At 46.1% G+C, this 23,576-nt stretch overlaps 1 protein-coding gene across 1 annotated transcript in view; it reads right to left on the bottom strand.

Annotated features, from left to right (window-relative positions):
- Window positions 1-23,576, bottom strand: part of LOC135909440 (MAM and LDL-receptor class A domain-containing protein 1-like) — a 194,926-nt gene that overhangs the window by 74,497 nt on the left and 96,853 nt on the right. Inside the window, exons 33-39 of the mRNA XM_065441395.2 lie at window positions 23,000-23,205; window positions 22,385-22,478; window positions 19,582-19,827; window positions 18,759-18,890; window positions 8,849-8,994; window positions 1,418-1,502; window positions 338-457 (exon numbers count right to left, since the gene is read on the bottom strand). Coding sequence (XP_065297467.2) covers window positions 338-457; window positions 1,418-1,502; window positions 8,849-8,994; window positions 18,759-18,890; window positions 19,582-19,827; window positions 22,385-22,478; window positions 23,000-23,205 — 1,029 coding nt within the window. The remainder of the gene's footprint in view (window positions 1-337; window positions 458-1,417; window positions 1,503-8,848; window positions 8,995-18,758; window positions 18,891-19,581; window positions 19,828-22,384; window positions 22,479-22,999; window positions 23,206-23,576) is intronic.

Below are 23,576 nucleotides of genomic sequence, written 5' to 3'. Positions count from 1 at the left end.
CTGTACGTAGGTCACTCAGAAACTTTTATAGTTGGGCCAAATTCCTTTTATACGTGTTTTCTTTATTTTTACAATGTAGCCTTACTTTCAAGCCTTTAGGCAGACCTGTCATTGAATTATTATTACTTTATTATGTTTATCTCTTTCACCCATCACTGTGTTACTATTATTTTGTGAGCGTGTGTTAAATGTGCGCGCCCGCGACCGAGCTCTTCTCACGCGGTAAGCCTAGTGTGCATACAGTAATAAATATATCAACCATTTGCATAAACCTGCGTGGTCCTCTGATGCCAAAGTTTAGGGAAGCCCGTGGGAACGGTCCATACACGGAACTTACAGCAGCCTTGTTCGTCACTGTTGTCGCCACAGTCGTCCACGTAGTTGCAGCGCTCATGCCTGCTTACACAGGCCCCGTTGGCGCAGCTGAAATCCATCTTGGTGCAGTTATTATGCCTAGCTGAAATTGAAATTGCGTGCACGAGTGCGGACACCGTGTTATCATTCGGCATAGTAATTATTACAAAAAAGTAAAAGCATATCTTAGCACCCATTTAGGAGTTTACGACATCACATACTGTATTAGTCCCGTACGCCAACGGTTTCCAAGTTGCATTGTTTGGTAAACCCAACTAAAACTGTGTCGAAAAGAAGGAAACGGATATTCATCGCAAGGTAACCAAAAGCAAGCATCCATTATGTTACGGGCATGAAAACCCCCATGTTTGTATTACGAAACTTCCTTTACATAACAGAACTTCCTCACTGGCTGGTGTTTGGTTGCTGCCGCTTCAGGTCACAATCAGCGACATAACGAGACGGCTTACATGGTAACTTTCAGTTGCGGTAGAGAAATTGCATAAGAAATATGTTGTGAATGCTGCAACAGAAGGACGACACAATGCACAGCGAAAAGCTGCCTAATGTTAGGAGTTAATCATTTCTGTAGCTGCATTTATTGGCACAAAATTTCGAGAACCTCGGTGCCTTTGTGGAGTAAGCTCTTTCATGTGCAACGGTTAAACATTTAGGCATTTAGAACATTTTAACAATCTTGAACATTGCCTTGAACTCTGGTTAAAATTATGTAAGACAATATTATTTTGTGAGTTTCTGCGACAAAGAATGGGGAAAATAAACTGAGTAGGTTGTAGAAAGACAGATGCGCTGGTTAATATTCCACTTTTTTGTGCACTCCTCATTGCTTTGGTTTAACGTAAATGCAGCCCTAGTTTTTACGAATCCGCTAGGAACTCGAACGCTGCCTATACATAAAGAACACGATGAAATGCATGCTAAGTCGTAGATGACAAATCACTTGAAAGAAGCGTTTCTAAGAATATGCAGTAGCACCATGCTTACATCTCGGGCACCTTCCAATAAACGTGCCGTTTATCCAGTAATAAAAGTTCTTTCCCACCTGGTAATGCGCATCCGCTGTATTCAATCGACTCGACGGCGAACAAAGCTCGTCCTTGCGGCCATTGTGTGCTTGAGAACTGGAACTGCAATTGCAATGTTTGCAAAAAAAATTTATGCAGATCATATGAGAAGAGCACTACAGCGGTGTCGCATTTTTGTTTCTTCAATGATTACACTACACAGCAGCCTTGTACAATATGGTGCAGTAAGCAGAACTTCTTGCAACGGTGGCAACTTATTTCCCGCAGACAGTCGGTGCCGCAGGAGAAGAAAACACAAACTTTAAGGAACCTCGGCGTCCTTAGAGATCACATACGTTTACACCATCTAAACAATTAAAGAAACACCTCATATTATGAAAAAAACTACAGGATAGCGTGCACACTTATTACAAAAATAAAACCAAACCCTGTTGCGCACGTTTCGTCGGCGCACGCTCACCTAGAGCTACATTAATTTAGGCGTACCTCTAAATTCCCCATATTCAGCAGAAATACTTGCGGCGTGTTAAATCACTGGGTTTAACAGCACATTATGTTTTAACCAAGTCAATATATAACTGCAATATAACACCCAAACACGCACACACACGCACAGGCACACACACACACACACACACACACACACACACACACACACACACACACACACACACACACACACACACACACACACACACACACACACACACATATATATATATATATATATATATATATATATGTTAAGAGAGCGAGATCGAGAGAGAAATGGACGTGCCGCAACTCAAGCGCCTAAGGCTGCACTGAAGCAGTTTTCTACTGAAGTTTATAGAGGGAACTTCGGTGTTGCATTTGTTTAGATATCACGTCAGCGCTGAATAGTACAGAGGTTTGTCTAATCTGCCCGCTTGCAGCTTTAGACTTGCTTATGATATTCTTTACTACACTTTATGAACCTTTATTGGCCTAGATTTCGAAGCTTTTCTACCTTTATAAATGTAGAAGGCAATAAGACTTTCCCTAAATGCACAATCATTGTGAATTGTTGCATTTTTAACGCAATACATCGTTATAAATGAGCAGTTTGTGAATCCCACCGCAGTTAGAAGCCTAAAAACAAAGGTTAGGGAAATCCACGTACTAGCCATTATTACCTGTTGCCGTGAACTATATCGTGCTTGTAGCTCCCGTGAACACTTTCGCGACTGTTATCTTTTGTTGTTGTTGTTGTTTTTGTGGGAAAATATGCCACCAAGAACTTGGCTGCAAATGATTTAGGAGCTCTGTTATTTTCCAATTGAAGTGAAAATATATGAGAGAGACGCGAACCTATAATGGTGACGGGTACTTATTTTCGCTTGGAGAAAACAACAATGTAAACTACGTAATTATATATGTAATTATATATGTAGTAAAAAAAAACAGATTCCCAAAGCTATACGTTCAAAGCTGACAGTCCTATAAACGCACAAACTCGTAAGTTTAAAAGGCGATGGCAATTCTCACCCCACTGACTTCCTACACATACGCCCATACAGAGTCACAAACACCCATGCGAACTCATTGTGCCTGAGCGCGCGGGTGAGCATGGCGTGACAAGCGTAGATCGTTCGGGTGTTGAGTGGCAGAACAGACCATGCAGACTGGACGCACTCTGCTTCGGCATGGAGACGTTGTCACGTGGCCGCGGCCTTACTCCTAGACAGCGTGCTCACCGCAGCCCTCGACTGACGCCGATGAACACACCAGGATGTGTGAGCAAGGGTCACAAGGCTGTGGCCCCACTGCAAGGTTCCATTGACCATTTGTCTGACGTCATTCAGAAGACCGCCCAACCGATATTAAGGCTTGTGAGTGGCCGTTGTGAACTACATTGCTGCCGGTTGGTCGTGGCAACCCTTCGAGTTATGCCGCTGAGTCTTGATATGGCGACCTCCGTTCTGTCTTCATAAGTGCTTGTCACGAACTAATTGCATCATCTCTAAAGTGATTCCCGGAATGGAGTTTCCCGCGAGCATTTGACTGTCCGATTTCGGTCGTGCTATACACCTTTTGCCCCCACCGTATACCGGTCGTACGCTTTTCCGCACCATCTGTCGTTCTCACGTAGGGGGAATCCTTACCACGACCACCACGGCATTCTCACTCTCTCTTTATTACGGTCCCTTCTTTTGTAGTTAACGAACAGCTTCGGAAAGCTGTGGCACGGTGTCTTTCTCATCATGTAAGGGTTCGGGCTCAGTAACTTCCCTGAAGAGAAGGCATAAATCCTTCAGTTTTAATGATCACTTGCTTTGGACGCTATTTGTGATTAACTTTGTTTAACTTATATGCTTTAAATGCATTCAGAGTGTTTTAGCAGCCGAGAAAAGCACAAACACGCACACATTGCTTCGTTCAGTCATAGGCAACTCTACATTTGGCCACTCGGCCAAACGCAGTGGACGACGTAGCCAATATCAATGGGCCACAGAAATGAAGTTCAGTGTGTCTCACAAGCTAAAACAAGGCCAAAAAAGTATGCGGATTTCACGCATTGTGGATATCGATGTAAGCGAAGTTTTCTTTACGGCTTGCTTTGATTTACGACAACTAGCGGTGATGTTTATGGCGAATGTGTAATTCATTCAGCATTTAGTCCAGCACGAGAGTGGTGAATTGATGTTAAACGTTACCTTGCATGCACCACTGCTTTTGATCAGCGCAGTATACACACAACATAAAGGCAGACGTGTTTTCTTGAGGCGTTGTCATGCGCCATTGTTCACAATATCTGTGAGGGTTAAACATCATCATTGTCTCACATGGCACATCACATTGTGGGGGAACGTGTTATACATTAATTTAATTATGGGGCTGTAGGTGCCACCGTCTGGATTGAACCCGCGACATGCAGGACAGCCATGGCCGTCAGGCTACCGCGGCGGGCACTAAAGTGTTGATTTGACGTGCGATCGCTTCCATAGTGTCCCATAGGCCCTATATATACGAGTGTTTTAATGCGACTTTGCGTCTGCACGCCCTGCGTGAGTTGTCCGCTTTTATAAATTTGTATGGTGTTTTTTATCACAATAGCACAAGCGTACCGTACCATACCGTACCTTGCAACCACTCGCAACCGCAGTTTGTGTGCCTTCTCAGATCAGGTATTCCCTCTCCCACTCCCTTCCCTTGTATCAGAACTGCGTGGCAAGGATGTTATTCACTCGTTTCGCGACTGCGTAGGTTCTAACAATTCTCTGCCTCTTCTCGCCCTGCTCTCTAAAGTTCTATCCACGTCCCCTCTGGGCTGGCACGTTAGTAGTAGAAAAGTAATCGCTGCAGTTCGTGCAGTGCTTCTGAGGAGGGTCACGTATAATCGCAGCTGTCAAGAGGCTAATGTGGTGACACTCAGAGAGCGGCAGAGAGTATTGCGCACATGCGGCGCGATGGAGAGGTCCAAACGTGTTTCTCGCATTGACTTTCCTCTCTGCCGCCCTCCTGTCATGTATACACACGCTCCGAACCACCCTGCGACGCGGTGTGCAAGAAGACAGCAGCATTTCAATAGTCGAAGAAAAAGGCAAAGAAAGCTTCGCTTTCAAAAAGCACGTTTCGCAGGATAAACCTTAGCGTAACATTTACAAGGGGTTGTACACACCTATTAATTAGGTTGCAGTGAGACTGCCTCAAATAGAAACCGCTGTCAGGTGTCAGAAATTGTTCCAAGTGTATTTTGCCTTTGTCTCGCGTACGGAAGAGAACGACAATAGCTGGTCTCTTTCGTAGCACACACCGGTAAGAGACCGTTATCTCATGGGATTGTTTTACGTCCTCGGCCTGACACCACCGGCGCTGCCATGGTTACATGAGCTTCTGTAACCTTTCTGCAAGCCACTGGACTAGACGCACGGCTTTAAAGAGGCCACATTATAGTGCAGATTTAGGGCACGCACCTCCTTCTCCTATCATTGTCGTCATTCATCGTTCCTGTTTCTCCGCATTCATTTTCCCCAGTGCAGAGTAGCAGGCTCCAGCAAGCTATAACTAAGTCCGAATTATCAGCCTATCTGTTAATAAAGATGTATCTCGCTTTCTCCACGTCAGCGCATAACACTTTGGGCAGGCCACTAATGCCCCCCTCTGTGACTTGTATAAAATAAACTCATGCACTAAAGTGGCGCGGTAACCCGTAGCACTGTTCTCACGAGTTCATGTGCGCCGTTTCATTATATTATGACACCAACGACCACATGATGACTACGAGCGAGAGAATGACGCTTTTTTTTCCTTTTTAGCAGTTCCTTTCCATAGTCTTACATTTCGTATACAAGTAAAGACCACTAAAATTTAAGTAGTGCTGAACAGGAGAATGAAAACATACGTCACAACGGCACTCGGATTTTAAAAAGTCAGTCAATCAAACGTAGAAAACGGCTTTTACAAACACGATATCTTTTCTTCAGATACAATGTTTGTTTTCTCTGCATTGCATTCGTGAAGACGTTATATTGTTTCGTCGTTATTTTATTTCTACGAATGCGTAAAGAAATATGGGCCCGCGTTCATAAATAGTTAGTTATCTATAACGGTTTCTTCGAATACTGGTTGCATGGCGTTTGGCGCCCGCCACTTAGGTTATCGCGATAACATAACTATCTCTATTATGGCAATGGAAAGTCAGAGACGGCAATAATAAAGCAGTTCTATGAGTAGTTATGAAGACATTTCCTTGGTGTGTATAATGACAGTCAGGCTCATGAAATAAAGCCCAATACCGGCGTATACTGGGTTTTCTTAGAATGCACGTATGTAGTTGAAGCTGTTTGGTGTTTGTGCGCAGTGAAAAACAAAAAGAACATATTAAAGAAAGAAATGAATATATATATATATATATATATATATATATATATATATATATATATATATATATATATATATACCCTAAGAGAATATGTCATGTGTTGTAGGGCCAGGTAGAAAAACAACAAAACAGAGGTCAGTGGTGTTCTTGAATGCGGCCCTAATCTACTAGCATTATTGAAAACTGTCTTCCAGTCATGGGGAAGAGCACTGACGGCAAGGGACTCAACTGAGAATGGTTCTGTTTAGGCTGTACAACACCATGGCCAAACAGGGATGAAACAACGAATCAAATACCAATACCCACCTCTTGAGGAAAAAGGTTCAGCCCTTTAAAAAAGAATACATCGATAGTTTCATCAGGGTATGCGGCACAGGTGTTATTGCAACCTCCCACTGTAACCCTTCTGCAAATTTTTATTTCTTACAGAAAATTTAACAGTGATATCAGGGCACCAAATAGCGAGAACAGTTTTGAGCACACAGTAATACCGTCGCCACATTTTGCGGCTCCGGAGAGAGACCAAGTGTTATAGCGCAGCATATAAGATCGACAACCTGCCACGTTTCATCAAACGAGAGTGAACCATGATTATATAGGCTGCGGTGCACGATCAAAATATAATTAACCCCTCTTGCCGAACCAAAGATGAAGTTAGGTTCAATGTGCCGGTGGAGGAACTTCGTTTTGCATTCTTTTGCACTGAAATGTGTATGGTGCGCCTATTTTATGGATGCTCAATTTGTTTTATCAGACTGTGAACGATTGCACACTTCTACTTCTGGAGCTGGGTTGCCCGAACTCAGGGACATAATTTGCATTGGAACTTTTAATGTATAATCAAATAATTTTTGACATTTTAGTAATTAGCTGTTTAGGTAGTTACTTGAAGCACACATTGCAGTTAATGACTTGTAACCGGTGAGTTCCCGAGACGTATCCATTTGGAAGGAGTTCTGAGGACGAGAGCACTTTTGAAAGATGTGTTCCCAAAGTGTATGATGAAGTGCACTGGTGTTCTTATATATTTGTCTTACAATAAGTGAAAAAGCGTCTTGTATGAAAAGTTCAGCAGCAATGCATTTTAGTGTCGACTTTTACAGCGCTTATCTGAAACTCGCGATTGCGTAAAAATTCATTTCCATTGAATACACCTTAGGAATTGACTGGCTTCGATCGAGTGGCAAATTACCGCCATGGTGCGCTGAAATATCAATTTGAAAGTTTTCTTACTGAAATTTTTGTGAGAGGTTCAATATGAATTTGTATTTTATGAAAGTAATGGCTGTCTATTCGAACAACACAATTCCATGTCAGGATTTGTTATGTGCCACAGATTATTTGTGAAATCACCGTTAATTTTTTAAACGTTACTTAGCGTATAAGCCTGACAGCATACGAAATGATCGCCTGAACTCGTTTTGGTGGCGTAGGTTCCCTAAGTCGTAGCAAAAGGACTAGACCTGGATGGGCATATGGCTGTTTCAGAAACCCGTTAAACGTTAAGACTAAGCATCCGCTGCCTCACAGCTCCTGATCTCTGTAGATTTCTTATGTGAATGTCAGAAACGTTGTTTAACAGTGAATAGCCTCGAGCTGTGCTTCTTTCAATTATCCCGTAGTGTATATATACGTTTGCGAAAATACAAGGAGATATACCGACCCCTTTCTTTTCGTCTAGCCGACGATTTGATATTTGTCAATGTTCCAGTCGTGATCAAGCGCTTAATGCAGGTGAAGCCAAGATAAAGATAAAAACTAAACATGATAACCCAATGCACGGTTTAGAATTTATGCGAAGCCACGCTTTTGCAAACCGGTCAGTGAAAAGCTCTAATGTTGCCCATTTAATTCTTGCGTCTCTGGCATAAAAGAAACTGGTTAGCGCGCACACGCTCTTACACGCGCACGTGCTACGCAATGTGATAACTCTTGTATTGGCTTGTATTTCTTCAATAATTCTTCTTGATTCTGAGTACAGCGGCTGCTCCTTCGCCGACCCTCCATCGTGCCTTATGTAATTCATTTTCAATAAAGTTTTCACTCACTCACTCACTCACTCACTCACTCACTCACTCACTCACTCACTCACTCACTCACTCACTCACTCACTCACTCACTCACTCACTCACTCACTCACTCACTCACTCACTCACTCACTCACTCGCTCACTCACTCACTCACTCACTCACTCACTCACTCACTCACTCACTCACTCACTCACTCACTCACTCACTCACTCCATTTTGTGTATGTGCCACAGTATGAAACTTATAACCCTCATAAATACGTGATGATTTTATCAGAGAGCTAGTTCGTTTTGGCAAAAAGAAAAGAAGTATGCGTGTGACTGTAGCATGCAATAAAGAAAAGAAGTGTGTGTGTGGCCCAAGGTTTAAAGCAAAGGGCTCATGTGCTGGGAGGAGGGGCGGGTGAGGACCGAGGTTACAATCCCGCCGTTTCACGCGCTTCTTTTTTCTTTTTAGACTGAGGGGGAGCCTACTAGCCAAAATCCCGACCAGCGACGGACCAACAGAGGCGAGACCCCGACGTCGTAGGCAAAGCAAGCTCCGTTTTGAAAGTCACATCTTCGTTTTGTACTTACTCGGATATCTCTTTTGTAGCGGCCTATAGCGATGATAGCTTCATTCCATACTCCCTGTTCTGGAGCACTGTTCAATGCACTGAGCGTCCAAATGGATAGGTCGTACGGATCCAGTTCCATGATCAACTCAACATCAGTGCTGCTTCCTATAAAAAAAAAAACATGAGAACATTTGCCATATCCAAAGCGCAAGGAAATCACGGTTGTTAGAAGACCTGGAGGAGTCGCTGCACTTTCGGGAGAAGCTACTTGGTCATGACGATGCTGCCGATGAGCCTAATCTCCGTATTTTAAAGCATTCCTCCAATTAACACTCCACCTTGATTCAAAAAGATACATGGTAGCGTGGCCTCTCGAAAGAAATTGTCACAGTGTTTCTTTTTTTTTTTGACGCCCCCGGATATTTTTTTATTCTTATTTATATTGAAATTATGTGAATCCCTCGCGGGGATTATTACAGGGGTGGGGAGAGTGAGTGTATAAATAAAATGCACTGAAAAATGATGCTTACCAAAGAATAGAAAATAGAAATAGAAAAAGAAGAATATAAAAAATAGAAAAAAATAGCACAATAAAGAGAGAACAGACGTGTTGCCTTGAGAAGGGTAGCGTCTTTTTATTCTAGGGGCCGTACTTTGTAAACTCCGTCGAATGGAGGAAGAGCTTCGAGTAGAGGATCGTTCGAGAATACCGGGGTTAGTGTGAAACGTGTCTCTATAGCTATCAGGAAAATATAATCGCTATCGCACTACAAAGGTTCGACGCCTGCACCACGCACCTATAATGTATTCACCCATGCTTATAGCTGTGTACCTAAAGAGGTGGATTTAATCGCGTGGATCATGCAGCCTTTCCTCCTTTCATCCTGATGAAACGTGCTCACAGCACGCCGAAAAAAGGCTGCGTGAAGCAAACTATCATCATCATCATCATCAGCCTGGTTACGCCCACTGCAGGGCAAAGGCCTCTCCCATATTTCACCAACAAACCCGGTCATGTACTAATTGTGGCCATGCCGTCCCTGCAAACTTCTTAATCTCATCCGCCCACCTAACTTTCTGCCGCCCCCTGCTACGCTTCCCTTCCCTTGGGATCCAGTCCGTAACCCTTAATGACCATCGGTTATCTTCCCTCCTCATTACATGTCCTGCCCATGCCCATTTCTTTTTCTTGATTTCAACTAAGATGTCATTAACTCGCGTTTGTTCCCTCAGCCAATCTGCTCTTTTCTTATCCCTTAACGTTACACCTATCATTCTTCTTTCCATAGCTCGTTGTGTCGTCCTTAATTTGAGTAGTACCCTTTTCGTAAGCCTCCAGGTTTCTGCCCCGTAAGTGAGTACTGGTAAGACACAGCTATTATATACTTTTCTCTTGAGGGATAATGGCAACTTGCTGTTCATGATTTGGGAATGCCTGCCAAACGCACCCCAGCCCATTCTTATTCTTGTGATTATTTCCGTCTCATGATCTGGATCCGCCGTCAATACCTGTCCTAAGTAGATGTATTCCCTTACGACTTCCAGTGTCTCGCTGCCTATTGTAAATTGCTGTTCTCTCCCGAGACTGTTAAGCATTACTTTAGTTTTCTGCAGATTAATTTTTAGACCCACTCATCTGCTTTGCCTCTCCAGCTCAGTGAGCATGCATTGCACTTGGTCCCCTGAGTTACTAAACAAGGCAATATCATCAGCGAATTGCAAGTTACTAAGGTATTCTCCATCAACTTTTATCCCCAATTCTTCCCAATCCAGGTCTCTGAATACCTCCTGTAAACACGCTGTGAATAGCATTGGAGATATCGTATCTCCCTGCCGGACGCCTTTCTTTATTGGGATTTTGTTGCTTGCTTTATGGAGGACTACGGTGGCTGTGGAGCCACTATAGATATCTTCCAATATTTTTACATATGGCTCATCTACACCCTCATTCCGTAATGCCTCCATGACTGCTGAGGTTTCGACTGAATCAAACGCCTTCTCGTAATCAATGAAAGCTATATATAAGGGTTGGTTATATTCTGCACATTTCTCTATCACTTGATTGATAGTGTGAATATGGTCTATCGTTGAGTAGCCTTTACGGAATCCTGCCTGGTCCTTTGGTTGACAGAAGTCTAACTATGCTCGCGGACAATTTTATGTAGCTATGAACGGAAAGCTACGGGTGCGTGGCTGCTGCTGATGTGTTATGACGCCAAGTAGTCCGGCAGCGTTTCACAGTGTTTTTGCTGCTCGAAAGAGACGCTCAATTGGCGCAGCGTTCACGTGTGACGGATTCGAATTTCCCCAGACGCGGAAGGGAAAAGCCGCAAAATAAGTAAACCTTTACGCACACTGGGTGTGTACTGTCTGATTTATCTGTTGATAATATTGTGTTTATGAATTCTCTTCCCCAGCCGACATTCATGCGGCTTAAAACAAGGGACTCTCTTCAGAAGCGCTCACACTTGTACGTGGTTTCCCTCCATAGCTTTCCCTTCGTAGCCGCAGAAAGTTGTCCGCGAGTATTAGCTTCGCGAATGTTACAATGCATGTGATTCCATGGCCCATAAAGTTCGTAGTAATTGTGCTTCTTTCTCGTTGATGGTTGAAGATATTGTTACGTAGGAAGACGCAGACGACAAGCTATGTACAAATATATTTACAAGGAAAATACGCCGCGCTTGGCCAAGAGGCAACAGCCCGCGCTAGCTTCTAAATCGTCGTCGTCGTCTTCACGCTGCTGGCCTTTCGTGATCGCACATTTTGTGCCGTAGCACTACCCCCGGCTGCAAAAGCGCCGTCCCGGAGCGACTAAAGATCGGACTCGGAAGCAGTGTAGTAGGCCTTGAGCCTACTGACGTGTACGACATCACTAGATGCCACAGGAGAGGACGAGCTTGAGCCCACAGGAGCAATTTCGTAAGTCACAGGCGTCACCTGGCGCAGCACGCGGTAGGGCCCTGTGTATCGCGAAAGAAGCTTCTCGGAAAGTCCGACGTGACGAGAGGGCGACCACAGGAGCACGAGCGCACCAGGTGAAAACTGTACGTCGCGATGGCGGGCGTTGTACTGACACTGCTGAGTGGTCTGTGAGGCCGTAAGTCGAGCACGGGCAAGCTGGCGTGCATGGTCGGCGAGGGCGATGGCGTCGCGCGCATACTCGCTTGTTGAGACCGCAGCAGGAGGAAGTGCCGTGTCTAGGGGCAAGGTAGGTTCGCGACCATACAGTAAATAAAAGGGAGAAAATCCGGCGGTGTCGTGCCGGGAAGAATTGTACGCAAATGTTACGTAAGGAAGGGCAATGTCCCAGTCGTGGTGATCCTTGGAAACGTACTTGGCCAGCATATCGGTAAGAGTACGGTTTAACCGCTCTGTCAGGCCATTGGTTTGAGGATGGTATGAAGTAGTCAGTTTGTGTTGAATGGAGCAGGAATGCACAATGTCAGCGATAACTTTCGAGAGGAAGTTTCGATCACGGTCAGTAAGCAGCTGTCGCGGGGCGCCATGAAGCAAGATAATGTCACGCAAGAGAAAGTCCGCGACGTCAGTGGCGCAGCTGGTAGGGAGAGCCCGAGTGATAGCGTATCGGGTGGCGTAATCAGTCGCGACGGCTACCCATTTGTTCCCAGAGGATGACGTGGGAAAGGGACCGAGCAGGTCTAATCCAACACGAAAGAACGGTTCCACAGGGACGGTGATCGGCTGGAGATGACCGGCAGGTAGCACCTGAGGTGTCTTCCGACGCTGGCAGGGATCACAGGCAGCAACATAGCGTCGAACGGAGCGAGCGAGACCAGGCCAATAGAAGCGGCGGCGGACGCGGTCGTACGTGCGGGTTACCCCAAGATGTCCTGCAGTGGGTGCGTCATGCATCTCAAAGAGCACACTCGGTCGTAGATGTTTTGGCACGACAAGAAGAAGATCAGGGCCATCAGGGAGGAAGCTCCTTCGGTACAGAATGCCACCCTGGAGGACATATCTGCGAACGGATGCGTCGGTAGGTGTAGAGCGCAGACGCTCGATGAGTACTCGCAGCGATAGGTCTCGGTACTGCTCATCGGCGATGTTAGCGAAGGCAGACACAGAGAAAATGCCGCCGGCGGTACTACTGTCGGCGTCGTCAGGCTCGTCTACCGGGTAGCGAGACAGGCAGTCAGCGTCCTTGTGTAGTCGGCCAGATTTGTAGGTGACAGAGAAAGAATATTCTTGGAGGCGTAAGGCCCAGCGACCAAGTCTTCCTGAAGGGTCTTTCAATGAGCATAACCAACAAAGCGCGTGATGGTCTGTGACAACGGAAAAGGATCGGCCATATAAGTATGGGCGGAATTTCGCAACCGCCCAAACTAGGGCCAGACACTCACGCTCAGTGATGGAATAGTTGCGCTCCGCGGGTGAGAGGAGCCTGCAGGCGTAAGCGATAACGCGGTCGTGGCCACGCTGGCGTTGTGCCAGTACTGCTCCAATTCCGTGACCGCTGGCATCAGTACGGACTGCGGTAGGCGCAGAAGGATCGAAATGGGCCAGAACGGGAGGCGTTGTGAGAATGTCGATTAGATAAAAGAATGCAGAGGCCTCGTTATCGCCCCACTGGAAAGGAGCGTGTTTCTTCAAAAGGTCGGTTAGTGGTCGTGCTATCGCGGCGAAATTCCTCACGAAACGGCGGAAGTACGAACAAAGGCCGATGAAGCTGCGCACATCCTTGACACACTTCGGAACAGGGAAGTGCGTAACAGCATGGATCTTGCCTGGGTCCGGTTGCACTCCGTTCGCGTCAACGAGATGTCCAAGGACGGTAATCTGGCGACGGCCGAATTGGCACTTCGATGCGTTGAGTTGCAGACCGGCTCGCCGAAAAACGTCCAGGACTGCTGAGAGGCGCTCGAGGTGCGTAGCGAACGTTGGGGAGAATACGATAACGTCGTCCAAGTAGCACAAGCACGTGGACCACTCGAAACCGTGAAGAAGGGAGTCCATCATGCGTTCAAAAGTTGCAGGAGCGTTACATAAGCCGAACGGCATCACCTTGAATTGATAAAGACCGTCGGGTGTTACAAAGGCAGTCTTCTCGCGGTCGAGATCGTCCACGGCAATCTGCCAATAGCCGGAGCGAAGGTCAATAGAGGAGAAATAGCGAGCACCGTGGAGGCAGTCAAGGGCGTCATCAATCCGAGGTAGGGGATAGACGTCCTTTTTGGTAACCCTGTTAAGAAGCCGATAATCCACGCAAAAGTGCCATGAGCCATCCTTCTTTTTTACCAGCACAACCGGTGACGCCCAAGGACTACATGACGGTTCAATAATGTTCTTGGCAAGCATTTTGCGAACTTCTGCGAGAATAACTTGACGCTCAGCTGGTGACACTCGATACGGGCGGCGATGAATAGGAGGGGCATCGCCGGTATTAATGCGATGTTTGACAGCTGTAGTTTGGGCTAAAGGACGATCGTTAAAGTCAAAAATATCGTGGTAGGAAAACAGAACGCGGTAGAGTTCACGAGCGTGCTCGGAGGGCAAGTCGGGGGCAATCATTTTCCGTAAGTCAGCGATGGTACAATTTGTCAACTGCGATGGGAGAGGAGCATCGGATGAAGTGTCGTCTACTGCAATGGATGCTACTGAGTGATCCTCGAATGAACAAATCTGGGCCAAAGACATTCCACGTGGCAACACTTGTGTCGTCAAGCCAAAGTTGACCACTGGCAGGCAGACGCAATTCGCCGTAATAGATAAAACTGTATGGGGTACTGTGATCCCGTGTGTAAGGAGGACGTCTGGCATAGGAGCCGCGATGTAGTGACCGTCGGGGACTGGTGGGGATGACACTAGGTCAACGTAGGTCAGTGCCGAAGGTGGCAAGCGAACGAAGTCGGCGGAACTGAGGCGACTGGGGTGTGGTTCAGCAGGATCCAGAACAGGCAGGTCAAGGCGGAGAGTACTGGCGGAACAATCGATGAGAGCAGAATGTGCGGAGAGGAAGTCTAAGCCGAGGATGATGTCGTGGGGACAGTGGGCGATGACTGTGAATAGCACGATTGTTGAGCGATCGGCGAAGGAGACGCGGGCGGTACACATACCAATGACGGGGGCTGTTCCGCCATCGGCGACACGGACAACAGGCGTCGTGGCGGGCGTGATAATTTTCCTGAGCCGGTTACGAAGGTCAGCGCTCATTACGGACAAATGCGCCCCAGTGTCTATGAGAGCAGACACAGAAACACCGTCGACTTGCACGGCAAGAAGGTTCAGATGAGTGGGCAAAGTCAGTAGAGGATTTGGCGGCGTAGGGGGCAATGCAGCGTCACCTTGAGGCGCTGCATCGTCTAGTTTTCCGGCTGGGAGCGGCGTCCGAAGGGAGTCGGCGAATAGGAGCGACGGGGCTGGGGAGAGCGAGATTGTCGGCGTTGGGGCGAAGGCGAACGAGAGTAGGGGCGGGTCGTTGCAGGAGAATCAGTGGCGGCATTATCGGAGCGTGTGGCATAGGGACGAGAAGGGCCACCTGAGGGGCGAGAGTAGGCAGTATAAGTAGACCGGATCGGGGAACTCCAGTGACTACGACAGTGCCGAGAAATGTGCCCGATGCGATGGCAGTGGAAACAAATAGGCTTGTCGTCAGCAGTGCGCCATTCAGATGGGTTGCGGAAACGTGGTGGGTAAGAAGATGCGGGACGGGGCGAAATCGAAGAAGCCGGGCGGGTATCAGGGCGATGGGCCGAGCAGATGGTGTGAAGACCCATGTTTTCAAACTCCCGGCGGACAACTGCCTGGATCAGTGAGACCGTGACTGCAGATGTGGTGGTGGGACTGGAGTCGAAGGCAGCCGGATAGGCGGCCTCGATCTCACGCCGGACGATCCTGGTAACATCGGCAGTGTTGTTGGGACGAGGAGCGTCGGCACAGGAAGATGTCGCTGGGGTGTTGGGCAGACGGGCAAACTGCTGGTCAATACGTCGGCTTTTGGCGAGTTCCAGGCGGCGGCACTCTTTTATAACAGCATCCACCGTGGCTACGTTGTTGCAAACGAGCAAGTTGAAGGCGTCATCGGCAATGTCTTTGAGGATGTGGGAAACCTTGTCTGACTCAGTCATGTGGGTGTCAACTTTGCGGCACAGAGCCAAGACGTCCTGAATGTACGTGACGTAGGGCTCCGTTGACGTCTGCACACGACCGGAAAGCGCCTTCTGCGCGGCAAGTTGGTGACCGTAGGGGTTGCCGAACAAGTCTCGAAGCTTTTGCTTAAGCGAATCCCAACTGGTCAGCTCATCTTCGTGCGTCCGATACCAAACTCGAGGTGTGCCACCGAGGTAAAAGACGACGTTGGCGAGCATGATAGTTGGGTCCCACCGGTTATTGCGGCTGACGTGTTCGTAAAGGCTGATCCAGTCCTCGACGTCTTCCCCATCTTTTGCCGAGAATACGCCAGGATCACGGGGAGCGGAGAGGGTGATGTAGGTCGTCGAAGTGGCAGCAGGTGTCGGAGCCGGTGGAGTCGGGTTGGCGTCGCCGGGAGCCATGAAGGTAGGCTCGACGTACCGTCCACTGCGAAGCTCCGTGACGAGGTACAGGGAACATCCACCTCCACCAAATATGTTACGTAGGAAGACGCAGACGACAAGCTATGTACAAATATATTTACAAGGAAAATACGCCGCGCTTGGCCAAGAGGCAACAGCCCGCGCTAGCTTCTAAATCGTCGTCGTCGTCTTCACGCTGCTGGCCTTTCGTGATCGCACATTTTGTGCCGTAGCAATATCATTCTGCAGCCGTTGGCCTAATTATATTTCTGTAGAAGAAATGTATTTACACGCATCAATATATCTAAATTAAGGGGAGAAAAATGGAATATTGCGTTTTGCATTTCTTTTTCGTGCGAAATCATACTCTATTAAAATCCTGATTTTAAAAACAGGGTCCTCAATAAGAAGTTACGCTTTCGGCTCAAGAATATAGTGTTTTGTGGTGCCCTTTGCACTAAATACTGTCGGAGAACGAACAAAATATCATCATGAGCTTCTGTAGTAGAAAACGAAGTTTGTATAAGTGGCTACTTTTGGAAGAAAAAAGATGCTCTTATCTTTTATCTCATTTCTTATCTATTATCTGATAACGACAGGTAGCTTTCATGTTCCTATATTCATCTTCAACTTCCCAACAAAATTCTTTTTTAGTTTTCTTCACTTCTTTAACTATAGTACCTACCCCTTCATGGTCAATTCTCCGTACCGGGTTGAGCCAAGCCATTAAGCCCGAAATCGAACCAAGGCAAACCTAGAGGAATCGCAGCTGACATGTCTTTGTTTCCTGTCTTTCATCAGGCTCTCGTATTAAACGCGCGCATCACCTACGTCCATCACACGTAATATGATATATTGCCATGGTTTCCAAAAATATCATGTGCCATTCCACTCTGTGAATGTGGTTGACCAGCGAAGCTGTTTAGCACACGACACGAAGGCGACACATAAATTTTAACAAATGTACGCACACTCATTTACTGTCTTGATCGGTGTTCATTATTTCACTCGCAACTGCAATCACATTATTTTATAATGACACATCGATGCAAGTACGCCACTGGGTGGTCGGTTGGGCATGATCGGGTTGGCATCGCAAGGGATATGTCTGCAACTCGGAACGCGTAAGCCGCTTTTCGGTATCGATACATCAAACATTGAAATCATCGACAACGACAACCGGGTTAGTGTCATTGCAGCTAATTCACGTAAAGATGAGTAGCCATGAACCATACGGGAATGTAATTGCATTTTTGCCTGCTTACGAGGGTATGAGCCATTGATGACGACAGTTTTCGACATGCTGTTCTGTATATTGCACGCGTGATTAAAAAGAATTTAAACACTGTTCGTTTGACTTTGATGAGTGCTTGTAGCCTCTGCCTTCTGGTGCTAAGAGCCCTTGCATTCTTTGCTTGCTTAAGGGAGTATGAATGCTTACGCGGGTATGAGCAATTGGTGATGATAGTTTTTGTTCACGGGGAACAAGAATGCACGGAAACCTAGCCATATACAGCTTCGCTGTAAATATGGGTACTCGAATTGGCAAATGCATCTTGACAAGCCCACGAAAATGTTTTGCTCGCTGTCTTGAACGGCTGCTTGTAAAGTCAAATTCTTAATGCTCTAAGTCCAGAAGTGGTGGGGAACTGGTAAGCATGAGCCTTGTATGCGTGAGGCACAGGGTTTGAATCCCGTTGCTGTCGGCAACTCACAGTTTTCTTTTTACTGGGTAGCCATGAACCACGACCTGGCGATTGGTTACTTATATAGGCTCCCATCTCAGCAGAAGGCTCTATAGAGATGAGCGAGTGTGTATGGGCAGCCCTTGTCTCCATCACAGGTTTGCTTAGATAGTTGACCAACCGCCACTACTGAGGGAGACAGATGTGTCCGGCCGCCTGGCATGTACCGGTAAAATAGGTACAAGCTCGCTCCAGCCTGGCGCTATGTAACTGCGAGAGCTCCACGCGCCTCAAAGAGCATCCACCTACTGGGAAGTTGGATGCATGAGACCACCAGATTCTTTTTTTGTCACACAGCCACTTCTTAAACGCTCCTCTGGACTTTGCCGAGACAGCGACGATAGCTCCGTATTAGGAAGTCGTTTGATTTATGGCACTCGACGAAGTGAGGACACTCATGGGCACCCGAAGGTGGCACGTATTGAATAGCACCTTCTGAGGCTAGAATTGCTCGAAAATGTAGAGCTATAACTAGCCCGCAGCGGAGTCTGCGAAGACCCTCCCAGACACACACCCCAGCAAGAAAGCCGGGTGCCAGGCCAGGGTCGCATTCGTGTACCCGTTCTCTTAGCGTTTTGTGTCTGCGGTGGCGAGATTCGAACTTACCTACTCGTTCTTCTCGGCCATAACAGTGATAAAACAATTGATGCAAATTATCAGCCGTGCTCACCGTTAATTACGTAGTTGAACCAAAAACGCATGGTGCAAAGCTTGTCTGTGTTCCTGATCATTGGAGAAATAATGGCGGCTTGTCCAGTTAGTTGAGATTTGGTGAGGTTAGAGTATAGCATCAGGTAATGCCCTGGAACATAAAAAATAAACAAATGTGCATGGTAGATAAAGCTGTTCTTACCCGTAACAGCATTCGCAGTGCAAAAAAACAAAACAAATATGGCCAGGAGCCACAGGAATGATGAGAAAGAAAAGCACAATGCACAGCTTACTACATGCATTGTAACAGCACAATAACCACAGCAGGTTAGCCCCATGAACACATTGTGTTCGTAAACGAAGATTCCAAAACGTAAATCTCCCGGTTGAATCCATTGTCTTGGTATAGTTGCTCATTACGTAAATTCAGTTCTTAATTGAAACTGTAGAATTGCTACATAGAAGTCACACGTTCGTTTTGTTATTTGCGCAAATTTAGCTTCAGTGAAGCGGTGCGCCGCTGAGATGTAAGGTTTGTTTCCTCGCCTGTGGAGCGTCGAAATACAAGAAAGAACATATACCTGACTACTCTCGTTTCCAAATATCTGCGAAGGAATAACTATAATTGTGTGTTTTCCGAGCCTTCAAGGTATAATTCCTGTGGCGAATTGGGTGAGTTGGTACATACTGGAAAAGGCGGAAGCGAAAAAGAAAAATATGGATGAAGACGAAACTACAAGGACCCGAGCATCTTCTGGTCTCCATCCTTTTTTCTTTTGCTCTGCCGCGTTTTGGAATATGCAATTACTGTACTTGCCATGCGCACATGCACGGTTACTGACCAGTTTGCCTGCTGTGGTCTTCTATGCGCGGAGAACCGGATACATATCCGATGCGCTCTCGGCGCCATGCCATCGTGTCACCGTTGCGATACCAGTTGAGATTCCATCCACACGTGCCTTCAGAGAAGTCGCACTGGCCGCAATTTCGCTCGTCGGCACCATTGCGGCAGTCGACCACGAAGTCACACACACGCTCCACGAGCACTGTTTGTTTGTTGCCACAGTCGAACATCTGCGTAGAGCGTCCTAGAGAAACAGAAAGTTTAACGTTTGTTTTACACAAATATTTTCCAGTTTTTTAAACTGGAAGATATCTGTGACGCGAATCATAGTGTATTATAGTGATGGCTACGCCTTCATGTCGAGTCATTTTAAACCGTATACCACGGTAATACCCGACATCATTACCCAAGTAGGAGCCCACATGGCGAGTTCTTCCGGCAGTCGCATCAAGTAATGGCCGGGGTAAAATTTCGCGGTATCTGTGAGCGCGTTTGAGAATACATTATTGCGCCCCTTGACGAAGGAAGCGCCTGATGTCGAGACATTGCATTGCACATGCGAGTCCTTTCGTGCTTCCTTTCCTGGCAATACCCCACACCAGGCGCTTCCTTCGTCCGAAAGTGCCAAAATGTAGTTTGCCACGCCCTCTGAGATCACAAAAAAATTTGCCATCACTCTCACAATTCTTTCGGAACATTCTTGTTGTGCCTAATTGATCTCGTCAAGAAAAAAGAAGTACTCATGGGTATTGTAAACTGCTGCCTTGGCCTTTTTACTCCGGGAACTAATATTCTTGCGGGACATTTATGGTGTTTATATTTTAATAGATGTCTGCAGTACACATTGATATACGTGTCCATTTTCTTTGCAGTTGTGTGGTATCAGCAATACCCGTCCATTGTCACCCGGTTTAAAAACTTGTGCATGCGAGGCTGCACGCACTGTTGGCAGCTGCTTGAGGTGGGAAGAGCAACAAGCTATAAGGCAGACCTAGAACGACCTTAAGATATGTTCTCACGACGTATACTACGTTCCATAAATCGCAATCAACGTTGTGGTGGATACACAAGAAATTTGCTAAAAGAAACGTCACTCCATGCATTCCGTCCATTCTTCGCTGCACGACAACAGCCTTCGCTATCACAAGCATGCACCTGAGGCTCCTCGCGACGTGATTCAAATAAAAAACCGAAAAGAATAAAAAAAATTGAAGAAGGATCTATGATAACACATTAATATCCGTATACCACAGCGCGTTTGTGTCTAAAGATTGAAACTTGTTTCATTCAATAGTGAGCCTATGTAAAAAACAGTTGCACGCATGTGCGGTCGAAAACATCAACCATATCCCACTCTGAACGAAGCCACTGCAAGAACTCTCTCTAGCCTCCACAACGTTGACAGCTATGTGTGAACGGAGTATAACGGTCCAGGCAGGCATGTGTGTGTGTGTGAGTGTGTGTGTGTGTGTGTGTGTGTGTGTGTGTGTGTGTGTGTGTGTGTGTGTGTGTGTGTGTGTGTGTGTGTGTGTGTGTGTGTGTGTGTGTGTGTGTGTGTGTGTGTGTGTGTACAAGGGCCTTCACTGATATGTGAGGTAAGAGTGCCAGCCACATGCGATGTTTGATCGATCGCGCTTTACGATGTGACGACATACATATGCTTGAGACTTTGATCGAGTTATATTTTGTCCAGCGTTTCTACAGATGGGAGCCGCACGTTCATAGTCTTAAAGTCCGTAAGATGCAATGGTTTTTACATTTGCATGTAATGTGGAGCTACAACATAATTTTGACTAGCTGTCGTTTTTTAGCAAGCTCGCAAAGCTTGTTACACCAGCAATTCTACATTTCAGCCCTGTTGAGCGTGATCGCAGAGGCTCGGAACTGCACCTGCTGTCAGTGTCGGCAATGCGCTAAACTAATGGACGGCCTCAATGGGCCATAACTTGTTGAACGTGAACGAAAAAGATGGTAGCCACGCGGCTACGTCAATACACATATCTACTTAATGTCTTCGTTAAAAAATATTTTAATATTCTTCTGTGCATCCAACCTCGAACGCGCTCGATGGTCTCTCTAGAAAAACTTTCTATTGCTGGAGCTCATCTTCATTGATATAGATGTTTGCATCCAACGCAAACATTTATTTGCATATGGAGTAGGAAAGAGCATGCGAAAAAGAGAGAACATAGGAGTTAGAAGTCCTCCGCAATGAAACTGCCCAAACAAAGTTCATTGAAGTATTACTAGTGCAAAGAATGTGTACTACAAAAGATAAAGACGCGTAAAAGTTTGAAGTAATATTTCTGCGGAAACCCGCAAGGTAGAGAGAAGTAATTAATTAAAGGAAAATGAGACATCCACCCAGTCGTTAGCTACGGTTGTGTGGCTGTCTCATATTCCCTTTATTAACGAGTAATAGTTTTTCAGTAGTCATAATAATATCAGCTACTTTTTCTTCTACGTCGTCAGATATACGTGGCTGACATAATGTACTATCGAGGCAGGTAGAGGTTAAATTTACTTAGCATGGTTTGATGTACGATTCGCGCTATATGTATGCATATCGTCTTTAAGGCCAACTTCCTCTACAACAGAGCAATAAAAGAAAGCGAGGAGAAAGAAGACAACGGAGTAGCATTTAATAATATGCAAACAATATTTCCTTGCAATGTGCCGAGAACAATTACAGTATGCTCATTATTTATTTTCCTGCACAGCACAACAATCCAGGCAGGTTTAAGGGTCGTCACTTTCTCTAGGAGCAAATAAGCTTTTCCGGAAGCCTGTATCTCGCTCACCCAGTTCGTCGCAATGGAGCTCGTTCACGAACACATCATCTACGGCCACAAAACCGCTTGGGTTACTACCAGATACAGCTCTGATGGCGTTCATCTGCGAAAAAACAAAACAAATACAATGAGTGACGTACACATGTTCTTTTTTTTGCCATTTGCTTCGCTACCACCCCTCTAAAAGCATTTACGACAAACGAACAAAGAGGCTGAAAGAAATACACCTGACTTATGCGAAGTTCAGAATTTACTTTTTCCCCCCTTCAAAACTTATTACGAGAATGTAGCTGGTATAAATAAAATTTCTGTAGCTTCAGTTTAGGTGCTTTGGCTTTACTTGCATCCACAGATGCCGTGTTCTATATCATGCTACAATGCATTACGTAGGATGATCCGAGAAAAGATGAATGAATGCATATTTCAAACAATGTCAGAGGATGTATGTGCACCATATTCCTTGGCCAATTTATTGTTTATAGTTTGCAAAGCCAAGAGGCAAGTGCCTCCAGTTATTACTGCTTTTTTATCATCGTCGTGCTCTTCTCAACTTGGAGAAGTTACCATGCACCCTTACATGCGTAAGTAGAAGCTGCAAAGGAATACGGCATGCCACTTGCTTACCCAACCCGATGGATACGAAAACTGTTGCCGTTTCCAGACTCCCTTTGTTTTTTCTACTGGATTATCTTTGAGCAGCAGTTGGACGCCGTTGGCCATGGCAGGGAGGTAGTACCATAGGGATGCACACCGGTAGCGTGTCGTGTCCCGCAACACTAAAGTGGAGTGATTCCCTGTGACGCCGAGACTTTTGTAGAGAAGGTAGTAACCTGTAAGCAGTCGAGGGCCCGATCGCTTAAAGAGGAGAAGCTTTTGCTGCAAAATCTTTGTAATTGAAATGTGAATGCTCGCAAAGGTAGATAAAGACACCAGCTTAGCTTCGAGCAATGTGCCAGCTTTCTAATTGACAACTTCAATAATCTGCCCCATGCCGTTGCAAGTATAGAAGAGAAATGGTGGGGTGTCCTATACAGGGAGTTTCAGTGAACACCTTCAAAAATCTTTAGAAGTTGCCTGTGGCCGATATCACAATTCTAGTTGATGAGCTGGTTGCTCAAAGCGGCGCACAATACTTGCCCAAGCAATTGAGATGCAATATCAACTAATTATTAAAATTTCGCTAATTAAGTTTTTTAACTAA

This window comes from Dermacentor albipictus, chromosome 3, assembly GCF_038994185.2.
Source record: "Dermacentor albipictus isolate Rhodes 1998 colony chromosome 3, USDA_Dalb.pri_finalv2, whole genome shotgun sequence".
In the NCBI taxonomy this organism is placed as follows: Eukaryota; Metazoa; Arthropoda; class Arachnida; order Ixodida; family Ixodidae; genus Dermacentor; species Dermacentor albipictus.
This window is presented reverse-complemented; position numbering and strand designations above follow the sequence as displayed.